This window comes from Balaenoptera acutorostrata, chromosome 20 (genome assembly GCF_949987535.1).
Source record: "Balaenoptera acutorostrata chromosome 20, mBalAcu1.1, whole genome shotgun sequence".
Classification (NCBI taxonomy): Eukaryota; Metazoa; Chordata; class Mammalia; order Artiodactyla; family Balaenopteridae; genus Balaenoptera; species Balaenoptera acutorostrata.
The window spans coordinates 48,152,048-48,164,401 of record NC_080083.1 but is presented as its reverse complement, the minus strand read 5'-3'; the positions used below and the strand labels follow the sequence as shown (position 1 = coordinate 48,164,401).

At 40.5% G+C, this 12,354-nt stretch overlaps 1 protein-coding gene across 3 annotated transcripts in view; it reads right to left on the bottom strand.

Annotated features, from left to right (window-relative positions):
• Positions 1-502: 502 nt before the first annotated feature.
• The window catches only part of TLK2 (tousled like kinase 2), a 107,485-nt gene continuing 95,633 nt past the window's right edge, over positions 503-12,354 (bottom strand). For all 3 annotated transcript variants that reach the window (XM_057536135.1, XM_057536136.1, XM_057536134.1), the window contains 3 exons: positions 8,643-8,754; positions 5,159-5,266; positions 503-3,218 (listed from right to left, as the gene is read on the bottom strand). In XM_057536135.1, the coding sequence (XP_057392118.1) occupies positions 3,045-3,218; positions 5,159-5,266; positions 8,643-8,754 (394 nt within the window). In that variant the 3' untranslated portion in view covers positions 503-3,044. The remainder of the gene's footprint in view (positions 3,219-5,158; positions 5,267-8,642; positions 8,755-12,354) is intronic.

Below are 12,354 nucleotides of genomic sequence, written 5' to 3'. Positions count from 1 at the left end.
TCCTTGACTGCTCATCTTCTCAGCTGGAGGAAAACCTGTCCTTCCTGGACTAGAAAGCAGGCAAGAAACAAACCCTCTAAAAAGGACAGCAGATGTGTCCAGGTCAGCCACAGAGTGGGGTGCGTACGGCTCTGACTGGCGATTCTCTATTTACAGCTGCCCATGTCATGATGGACGATTCAGAGCCCAAGTCCCGCTCCTCGACCCCTGTATTCACCCCTTCCTGGGGCCCAGTGCCTTTACCCCTGAATGGAGAGCTCATGGCCATGGCCGGGCCTTCCCCACTCTGTTCACTGCAGTATTCCCACCCACAGCCTAGCTGTTGGCACATCAGGGGTATAAAAGATGTTGCATGAACCCACATTCCCATCATGCCTGCAACGTCCACTGGGATTCTGCCAGCTGCCAGGATTCCTCTAGCTGTACTCTAGGTGGGTAAGGGCCCCGTTTGAAGCTGGAGAACTAGAGTAAAATCAAGAGGCTGGGAAATTCACTTCTTAAAACTTATTTTAATATTTTCCCCACCCCCCAAATTGGGAAAAGCCAAAACAGTCTGGCTGGATTTAATTACAAATTAGTACACATTTTTTTGTCATTGTTTAAAGTAAATCAACATTGTGGCAATGAGGGATTATCCTTGGAAAAAGTGAAACCCATATTAACAAAATATGTCATGGAAGAACTCCACTTAGTGATTTCACTGGTTACTTACAAGTCTAGAAAAGGTCAACATTCTGCATGTTCCCTGGGGCTTATCCATGTAGTGGAAAGAGGCCTTGGCCAGACTCAACCAAGCCCAATCAGCTCCAACCAAGCCCTAGACCCAATAAAAGCAAGAAGAGAGGGCATCCCTTCTTCAAAATGAGGGTAGAAAAAGTAGATCACCAAATAAAGTCCTACAGCTTCACTCATAAGAACTTGGGGGAAAGGAGGCAGGAAGTTAGAGGGAAGTCTTAAAGATGCAGCATTCCTTCATCCTTAAAAGAAAGTTAAAAATTAAACAAACACTTCAAGATCACTGAATGAGAGGGAAGAAAAGAGGAACAGAACTTAATTATCTTGAGTAAGTTTAAACATGGTCTCAACTTCATCCATCTCTTCACGTATACAGACACCATCCTTTCGGTGTTGTGCTCAACCTTTGAGACCCCATGGGTACTCTGCTTAGCAGTGTGAAAGTAATGGTTTAAAAAAAAGGTACGATACATACATGTGTATAAATATATATATTGCAATAAAATCGCTTTGGAAAGCTAGGGGCAACAAGGACTCTGGAGCTGACTTCCTTCCCTTCAGAGTTCCACACGACAATACACCCACGAACCTCTCTCCAATTTGGAACACTCCATCTTCCCTTAAGATCTCCTGACACTGGAGAGAGTGGGGCAAGTCCACAAAACAAACAAAGGTCCTAGAAAATGTGTCACTACTGGCATTTTTCACATGTAAAAGAAATACTAGTCATGAGTCATTTGAGAGCTCTCTACCCTTCCTGACTGCCCTCCCCCCTGCCTAGGGAACTCGCATGCCTGAATGCTGCATCTTTAAATATTTCTGGCTGAGCCCTTTTGCCACATATGTCAGTAACATTCCAAGCTGGCTACCACATGTTCAGACTCTGGCCTCCTTCCCCCTCTACTGTCGAGTGCTCTGCTGTTTCAAGGGCACGGTGGGGCCATGTGGCTCCCATTTCAGCTCCATCTTCAGTTGATCATACATCTCAGAAACAACCGAATTAAAAAAAAATTAGTTCCAAGAGAATGTTCATATTTGAAATACCTATTTCCTTTGAGATTATTTAACTTCAATGAATCTATTAAAGTGAGTTAGACAAAGTGTGTGCGTGCATGTGCACACACAGACACACACACCAGCACACACCCACAAAATTTAGGGGTTTGGAGGTTGTTTCCTGCCAAAAGATCTAACAGAGGAAAGCTTATGTGCTGATCAAGTTTTAATATCATGGCTAACAAGAAATGTACACCATTTAGCAAGCACACACGAGACTGTGGGTAGGACTCCTGATCCCTGGAGCATTTGGCTCCCCAGCCCATTTTTTGCCTACCTTTGGAACAGTTTCAATAGTTACTACATTCAGAGAATCCAAGAGGACTGCATGGACAGATGAACCTTTATTTAAAAAAATAGCACTTCAAATAAATTAAAAGGGGCAACCGTCAAGTGTTCAAATTGTGAAGAAATAGTTGAAAACCTAGAGAGACTCCAAGCTGCAGAGTTCTAACCTCATTCTTTGTCCAATGGCAAAAACCCACACATCTCAGTACTCCCACTCAATTTTTTCCCTACTGAGATGAGGGAAGCAATTGCAAACAGGAGACCAGACGGAGGAGAAAGCTGCATCTGACTGGAATGAACATTGCCACGTACTTGCTAATACGGGTTTCACTTTATGACCAAATGTATTCTTTCAAAAATAAAAAAGGGGGGAGGGAAGCTGCATGTTTTTAAAAACTGAAATTATTTAGGGATAAAACACTAACTCTAGTGCCTTTAACGGGCAATAGCAACTTTTTTCCTCCGAAGTCAAACACCATCCCCAGCCGAGCCTTTGTGCTACAAGCTTTTCAGGAGATGTTACCTAAACTTTATTAAAAGAAAAGAACAAGTTTAAATATAGACACTGGACTAGCCCAGTCTTGTATTTTCAAGTCCACATTCTTCATCTGAAGCACTGAATCAGGGACCACCCCCCTGAGTCTGCATGTTTTCAAGTTCACAGTACATGGAACCAGTTTTTCTTTTAAATTTTTTCCTCACTCAGAGCAGCCACACGCAGTGGCCGTTGACGCCGGAACCTTGGGCGGGGCCTTTTCCTACGAGGCCTGGCCAGAGCTGCCCAAGGTTTCTCCTCAATGAGAATCGATGCTGTCATGCTCTATGGATGGGAAAAAAGCAAGAAAATAAAAGCACCTGGTACAGGTTTCATGAGATCCATTTGGATTCGCTATGTTCCAAACCCGCTGCTGAATGCCATTAGTCCACTTTGTGTGTGTTGAACAGTTTGTGGCTAGGAGTGGGTCTCAATTCGAAGAACTGTTATTGGACGCCCCAGAGGTTGATGCAATAGCAGCTCCAGCAGGGCTACTTGTGGAGACCGACTTTCGGATGTGAGGAAGCAAGTAGGGGTCACAGGCCAACTGCTGGACGTCGATGCGGTCCTCCTTTCGGTAGGCCAAGCATCGTCGAATAAATGCCTGAAAGGAAAGTTTCTTGAAGAAGCCTGAAGCAGATAATCCTGGCACCCCAAGAGGGGACCCAGGAGGTTCTGTAGCAGCTGCCAGGGCCCAGAGCAAACGTCTCCTAAAGAGAAGGGGCTTTAGGGCCTTGCCCGGAAACTACTAGGCAGACCCAGGAGAGACATGCCAGACGCAGCATCTCTCTGTGGCCGCTGGCTCCTTCCCCAGCGAAGATGGCTGAGCCATTCCCGAGGGGGCACGGGGCATGACCTCTAAAGATCTCTGTCCCCAAAGCACAAAGACCAACGCAAAACTCCCTTTCTCTGCCTTGGCTGATGTGCATGGGCACAGTCTAACTTCATAGTTCTGCATCTACAAACCACGGTCTCGTGTGAACTTCCTGAGGAAGTGGAAATTGTAGTGACAAACTATCACCACGTGCAGGGTGAGGAGACCAACACTGACCAACATTACAGTGTGTCACAGATGGGTAAATGCTTTCTCGGTGTATCTTATTTTTCCCTGAAAGATCATCAGGCAAATGCTCAGGCACTACTACATCTAAATAGTAAAGGAAAACCTGAACAGGACTTGTCTCCTCAAGAGTCCTGCAGACATAAAAACTTACTGATTCAGAATCCTAATTCACTACCAACATGGAGGTTTCCTTTGTGCTAGGTACGAAGAGCTATGTGGCCTCAGCTTCTACAATTGTAAACACAAAGGCCCTTACATAGATTATCTGTCTTCTCCCATTTCTTAACCAGCCAGTTCTATTTAATCACAGCCTTACAATATAATTATTTTAAATTGAACCAATTTTTAAAAATCTAAAATATTATCATCCAAAGTCCATCCTTTACATTCGGGTGGTAATGATGCCTGGATGTAGGTCCATTGATCGTAGCAGCTGTACCACTCTGGTGCAGGATGCTGACAGGGGCAAGGCTGTGCATCCGTAGAGGGGGTGGCTGCGTCAGCAGGGAGTATATGGCAATGCTTTATTTTCCACTCAGTTTTGCTGTGAATCTAAAACTGCTCTGAGAAGTAAAGTCTATTTTAATATATCTAAAACATAAAATGAACTACTGATTTTCTATTTTTTTCATGTTTAATTAATAAAATTCCTGGTTTTTCAAAAGCAAAGACGCCTACACATAGTTGCTTTATTAAAGCATTTGGAAAATAACAAATTCACAGAAATGAACATAAGGATCCTTTGGCCTTTAAAAATTAAGCTTTCTTAGTGAGATACCTGGAGCTGGAAGGTTTTCTTGGGATGGGCACCAATCAAATAAACTCCTTTTGCCTTGAACTTTCCCTCTACACAGCTGCCAGGGCAGGCTTTTGAAACAGCAATCAGATCACAAAGTTGCCCTGATTAAAACCTTCAACTGCCTTCCATCAGTTTACAATCTATCCTGCTGCCTCTCCTACTACTCTCCCCTCTGCTCGGCCTGCTCTGTGGACCTGCTAAGCTCACACTCACATCTGAGCTTTATTCACTTCTCTCTGCTCAGAATATTCTTCTCCCAAATCTATACATGGCTCCCACCTTCACATCAGTCAAGACCGTTCAAAAAAGTCACTTCATCACTGAGGCCTTCCCCGACCATGCCATCAAAAAAGGGGGTTCTCCCCTCTCTACTCCCTTACTCCGATTTATTTTCTTCAAAACATTTATCACCACCTGAAATGTATTCATTTTTAGTTATTGTTCGTCTCACCTAGTAAAATGTAAACTCCGTAAGTATAGGGACCTTGTCTGTGTAGTTCACTGACACACAGTCACAGCTCCTTCCACTACCTAGAACAGTGTCTAGTACTTAACAGGCACCCAATAAATGTTTGTTGTGGGAAGAGAGGGGGAGAAGAAGGTAGGGGTTGGACAAATTACCCAGAGAAATAATAGAGAAAGCAAAGCAGACATTTCTGCTGGCCAATGGGTCGAAACTTACCTTTGCTTCAGGTGTTACTACTGGCTTTGGCGGGAACTGCACTTCAGTAGCTTTGAGGATAGTATTTTCTTGTAGAATGTCTTGCTGGGACTGGTTATGGCCAAAAGGCTATCATATAAAAACAAAACAAACAAAGGAAGGCCTCTGGTTAAAATTAGAGAGAACACAGACTTCCCAGGTGGCACAGTGGTTAGGAATCCGCCTGCCAATGCAGGGGACACGGGTTTGAGCCCTGGTCCGGGAAGATCCCACAGGCCGCGGAGCAACTAAGCCTGTGCGCCACAACTACTGAGGCTGCGCTCTAGAGCCCACAAGCCACAAGTACTGAGCCCACATGCCACAACTACTGAAGCCTGCACGCCTAGAGCCTGTGCTCCGCAACAAGAGAAGCCACCACAATGAGAAGCTCACACACCACAACCAAGAGTAGCCCCCGCTCGCCACAACTAGAGAAAAGCCCGCACGCAGCAACGAAGACCCGACACAGCTATAAATTAATTAATTAATTAATTAATTAATTGAGAGAGAGAGAGAGAGAGAGAGAGAGAGAGAGAACACAATTCAAAACCAAAGAGAAAGGAAAGGAGAAGACACATCTCAACAAGAACTGCTAGAAGGAACTTTGGAGATGATCTCCTCTAATTCTCTCATTTTATAGATAATGGATGGAAAGGCTCAGAGCTTAAGTAACTTGCTCAAATTCCAACATCTAGGTTAAGGCAGAGCTGGGACCAGAAGCAGCATCTGCTATATCACAACACCTCTGCTAAGCTTTGCTTACAGCAAAGATAAAGCAGATTCAGAGCAGGACCCAGCAACCTCTTTTGCCCTGAGTGATACCTGTGGGCTTTAGCAATATATATGTGTGCCACTGACAGACCCGAGACACAGATGAAGAAATGGAAAGGAAGTGAAAGAGGAGAGGGGTACCGACAAAGTGGGAAAAAAAACAGAGTCGGGGCTACTCAGTGAGTGGCTTCATCTGTGCCACAAATTGCTATCTTCTAATAAACTCCTAAAAAAAATAAGTTCACACCTAGTGTCATCTCTACAGTGTTTCTACTGAGATCACAATTCTTTCTAGATAACCTCTACCACCATTATCAGCAGCACTTCCACAATATCAGAGTATAAATAATAATTAACCCCTATTAGCTCTGAATAGTTTCCCCATGTTAGATAGGTACAATAAAGAAACAAAGCCCAAGGAGAAGTTAAAGAGGAAGCTGAGATCTGAATTAAGAGTTTGGTCTGGAGATTGTAATCAAAATATTAGGAGTCTAAGGAAGTTGCAGAACTCCCAAATGGCTTAAACCCACAGCCCAATGGGGAACGCTAAAACACACAAACACACTGGTAGCAGAAATAAGAATATAAATATACAACTGGATCCCAACATATACATTTATACAAGATATTATGCTCACAAGGAAAACACAAATGTGACAATTCATTAGATGTAGTTTACCATCTACATTTTTACTTATGCAAATAATGTATCACCTTTACCAGAAGTAACAGACAATGAGTACTTTCTGACGTCACCTCCCTGGTACAGAAATACAAAGCATGCTTTTATTAATAAAAGCTCTAACTAATGGGGTGGTTGGCAATAAGAAGCCTTGCAGATTTTTCAAGTTTCAATTCTTGGGACCCTTAAGAATGGCTCTTGGGAAGACTGTATACTTTAGTAAACTATTTCATATATTTCCCTGTACATATTATCAGAATCAAAACATAGACTGCACAAAAATAAACTCAAAATGGATTAGAGACCTAAATATAAGACTGGACACTATAAAACTCTTAGAGGAAAACATAGGAAGAACACTCTTTGACATAAATCACAGCAAGATCTTTTTTGATCCACCTCCTAGAGTAATGGAAATAAAAACAAAAATAAACAAGTGGGACCTAATGAAACTTCAAAGCTTTTGCACAGCAAAGGAAACCATAAACAAGACGAAAAGACAACCCTCAGAATGGGAGAAAATATTTGCAAATGAATCAACGGACAAAGGATTAATCTCCAAAATATATAAACAGCTCATTCAGCTCAATATCAAAGAAACAAACACCCCAATCCAAAAATGGGCAGAAGACCTAAATAGACATTTCTCCAAAGAAGACATACAGATGGCCACGAAGCACATGAAAAGATGCTCAACATCACTAATTATTAGAGAAATGCAAATCAAAACCACAATGAGGTATCACCTCACTCCTGTTAGAATGGGCATCATCAGAAAATCTACAAACAACAAATGCTGGAGAGGGTGTGGAGAAAAGGGAACCCTCTTGCACTGTTGGTGGGAATGTAAATTGATACAGCCACTATGGAGAACAATATGGAGGTTCCTTAAAAAACTAAAAATAGAATTACCATATGACCCAGCAATCCCACTACTGGGCATATACCCAGAGAAAACCGTAATTCAAAAAGACACATGCACCCGAATGTTCATTGCAGCACTATTTACAATAGCCAGGTCATGGAAGCAACCTAAATGCCCATCAACAGACGAATGGCTAAAGAAGATGTGGTACATATATACAATGGAATATTACTCAGCCATAAAAAGGAACGAAATTGAGTCATTTGTTGAGACGTGGATGGATCTAGAGACTGTTAGACAGAGTGAAGTAAGTCAGAAAGAGAAAAACAAATATCGTATATTAATGCATGTATGTGGAACCTAGAAAAATGGTACAGATGAGCCAGTTTGCAGGGCAGAAGTTGAGACACAGATGTAGAGAATGGACATATGGACACCAAGGGGGGAAAACTGCGGTGAGGTGGGGATGGTGGTGTGCTGAATTGGGTGATTGGGATTGACATGTATACACTGATGTGTATAAAACTGATGCCTAATAAGAACCTGCAGTATAAAAAAACAAACAAAACAACTAATACTAAACTTTCATTGGGTCATTTGTATGGAAATATGTTAATATAAATGTTTCAGACATTACATGAAATTTCTAAAAATCTTGTATTTGTATGGAAATATGTTAATATAAATGTTTCAGACATTACATGAAATATCTAAAAATCTTAAAAAAAAAATACAGTAGAAACATCTGTACATGCTATTTTATAATTTGTATTTTTCACATAACAATGTAATAAGTATCATCACTTCTCATGATTACTTAGTATTTTATACTATGAATATGTTTGCTTCATTAAATCAGTTTACCCTCCTAAAAAAAAAAAAAAAAAAAAACATAGACTGGATCTGAGAACAGCAAAAAATGCATGTCTTCAACAGCCCCGCAGAATTCATTAGGTGCCTTGGGACTGAAAATTTCTGCTTATGCATAAAGCTTTTATAATCAAAGTCTGTATTTTCTTCAAACCACAACTTTCAGGATTGCATTCTGTATAACCCAATGATTAACGACAAGAGAATAATCCACACAATGCCACCGTGTACACGCACCACCTAAGACAGAAGCCACCACATCCAACCGTCTTCATTACCTTCCTTCCATAAAGACACTGGTAGAAGATCACACCCACTGACCAGACGTCAACTTTATTTGAGATCTTTGGTGGTTCTTTCCCAACCACAAAACACTCTGGTGGTAAATACCTGGGACAAAAGGGAAATAAAAATTCTTAGGAAAAAGACTGTATAAATCTAAGACATTTACAAAAAGGCAAAATAAAGACCCTGTTAGAAATAAAAATATCTGAATCTTAACAGTTGAAAAGCCAGCTTAGACCCAGCTGGATAAAGTAGATGAAAAGACACTCTAACTTAAGGAGGCGGCAATGTCCTATTATAAAGCCTTAAAATACATGTTTCTTATTTACGGAGAGAGGTGAATATTCTCCCTAGTTCCTACTTTACCCACCCCAGCCTCCTTTCCCAGTGCTGTGCCTAATATAAGGTGTCATTCAACAAGTTTTTAAAAGGAGGGGGAGCACAAAAGAAGTGCACTCCCTTTTATGACAGCTGCAGCAACAAACATTAAAATGCAACTAGAAGTGGTGTGATTTCCTTTCAGGCTGGCAGAAGATGTCTCCAAAATAAATTACTATTTTAAAAGTCCAAATGAATTCAGGACCCAGTACAAATCTCTGAGGGGAGTGGCTATTCTGTCTTCTTAAGGTAGCCTCTTTTGGAAATCTAGACTAAAAATAACTACAATTATAGTCAATGGTGACATTAAAGTTCATATTATGAAAGGATATTTTACATTCCCTACTTTAAGGGTGATCAGGGGCTTATGGAAGACTAACAAATAGTGCACAAAAAGCCAAACAAACTACTAGTTATTAGCCCAACTCAATCCTCATCTGAATTCCTTCCTTCCCCACCCACCCCTGGCCTCTAAAAAGACTAGCTGGACAGCCAACCACACCAAATTGTATGGTGTGGAAGGTAAGTGCCTCAGCATTTAGGAAACCAAATAAATATGTTTCTCCTCATTGCCTGGAGTCTTCACCATAGCCCAGCTGGAAGGCAGAATTCTGAAGATAACAGACTGATTTCTGCAGATTTCATGCTGGCAAAATCAATTCTGTGAAAAACTATTATAAACCCCGCTGTGCTTCTGGTATAGAAATCTAAATGTATAGCTGGAAGGGAATCACAAGAGTTTAGAGGCAGAAAATGTTCAGATGATGGGTTTTTCTTTCTTTTTTTTTTTTAAAAGAAGTTTAGTTTCACGTTGTTCCTTTTTATTTTTAACAGTCATTTTTAAATGATTAAGACCACTGACCTAGATTATTATTTCACAACGAAAGCTTTTAGCCAAAACACACATTGAAAAGTGAAAATATAGACAGAGAACTCACAAAGGGGGGTGGGGGAGAGAGAAAGGCGAAGAAATAAAAATATAGACAAAAGAATCCATAAAAAGAACAGCTCTTCCAAATGCCACTAAAACCTCCCTGAACCATAAGTTTTTGTGGTTCTTGATTCTTTAATATACATAACTTAAATATGATCTTGGATAAATAACAAATAGAACCTTGATTCTAAAATGATTTTTTTAATGTACTTATAACTTTTTGGTGGAAGTAGTGGGGAAGAAGTAAGTTCTTGTTTGTGGTGAGGAAGAACAGAGGTTGTTGGACTTATCCAAATGCAGAGCAATAATTTGGCCAAATAGACACTGTCCCTTAATAGTACAAGTCTGGCATATCACTTTCTAGGACTCAGTTTCCCCATCTATAAAGAAAGAAATACACTAGTTCTTCACCCAAATAATAAGCATTCTAAGTCCCTATCAAGGACTGTGGGAGGGAGAGTAGAAGACAGTTCTAAGATACTACACTAAATTGTGTTTAAAAAACAAACATGGTTGCATATGCCATCATGATAAAATCCTCATAGAGAAAAATGATTCTCAAGGCCTAGTCTAGGGATTACTTATTTAAAAGTAGTATTCCATGTAGAAGAATTCTGGAACAACCAAATGCCGCAAACAATCACTTAAAATCTGTTATGTCCTCCCATTCTATCTGTATGTGTCTGGGACATAATATGAGGATGACACATTGAGGATGGTGATTAAAGTCTCCAATATGGAGACTTTTTAAACCTTCATAGAAACCCATAAAATTAATTTTCTCAGTAGCTCCCTCTCTACTTTACTCTTTATTATGAAAAAAAAATCTTCAAATATGATCTAAAGTAGAAAGAATCGTAAAATGAACCCCAAGTAAACATCATCCAGCTTCAATAATTGTCAACATGCGGCAAATCTTTGTTCATATATACACCCCTCTCCACCTCCCCCAGATTACTTTGAAGCAAATCCCAAACATTATATATTTTTATTTAAATTCCAACCACTGAATTTTATAGCTTAGCAAATAGAGCAATAGGCAGCAATGAGATAATTAATTTAAACATGAAAAATCTTTACCTTTAAAAAAGAACAAGCTATCAAATGAAAAGCTAAAATCCAAGTTCTGGTGAATTTATATAACAGAGGTATAGACCTTCTTCCAGAATTTCCAACAACAGATATTTTTGTATCATTTACTGACAGGAACCCACAACAACCACCAAGTGAATAAACACTGTAAATGTAGCTTCTATTTTAAACCTAGAATCTCAAAGTTTTAATTTAGGGACTGATTTTCACTATAGGTACCATCTCCACAAACAATACGGAGCAAGGGAAAGTTGAAATTTTGTGTACATGGTGTTTCTAGCAGGATATGGTTGAGTCTTTCTTTAATATGATGGGAGTGGTAAGACCAGGACTGACGTCCCCCTCTTCTCTGTCTGTTTCAGATCAACAACCTCATTCCGAGAGAGTCACTAATCTGCTAAGGGCCAGGGCCCTTCAGTCTCAAACATAAGTGATTTGGCCAACTGACCCTGGGGTTTAACAGTATGTATTCCCCCTCCCTTAGTGCTACTGGAGGCTTTTCCATGTTCAGAATTACACATCCAATGTATGGCTTTGTGTCACCACCACAGAAGTGAAAAGAAAGCTCTGGTAACATGCCTTTACAATCACAAAGTCAAATGCCTGAGCTGCAGGTATCTTTTATGGGTTCTCACTGTCAAAAGTAATACTAGGCAGAGTAGGATAGGGCATAGAACAGGCAGGCAGAGCTAGCTGGGGTGGGGTGGCTGAGGGTAGATGAGTGACAACAGATGGGAAGAAATGTGGCTCAAAACCTTTTAGAACATGGCTGCCAGAAATGGATAAATTTCTTGGTAAACCATGCTCATGTTTTCCTGTTTAGATTTCAAGGGATGCTATGGTTATTTTACATCCTAATCTTCACAACTCCTTAGTTCTTGAGAGTCCACCATCCTCAGGCAACTCTACAAACAAATCCCTCATCCCATTAACTCATGAAGAGAGAGACCTGCATTTGAAATTCTGAAAAGAATTTAAGGCCATTCTGTACATACACATGAGCAACCTCATTCTCTATCTACTCAGTAGGGGCAAACCTATGGAGGAAACAAACAACTCAAACACCTGGCCACACATAATCTCTTTCTCAATGGTTTTTCAAGAACAGAAAGACAAATTAAGACAAATTCATGTAAATACAAAGAGTCAAACTGTTGAAAAGACAGCAAATATTTGGAGAGAAAAGTCTACTATGGTATACAGCATTTTTGCCTAAGCAGACAGGATGTAGTTTAATTAATAATTACCAACACTTCAGTATAGCACAGCCACATCTCCATCAGCCAACTTGACATATCTCC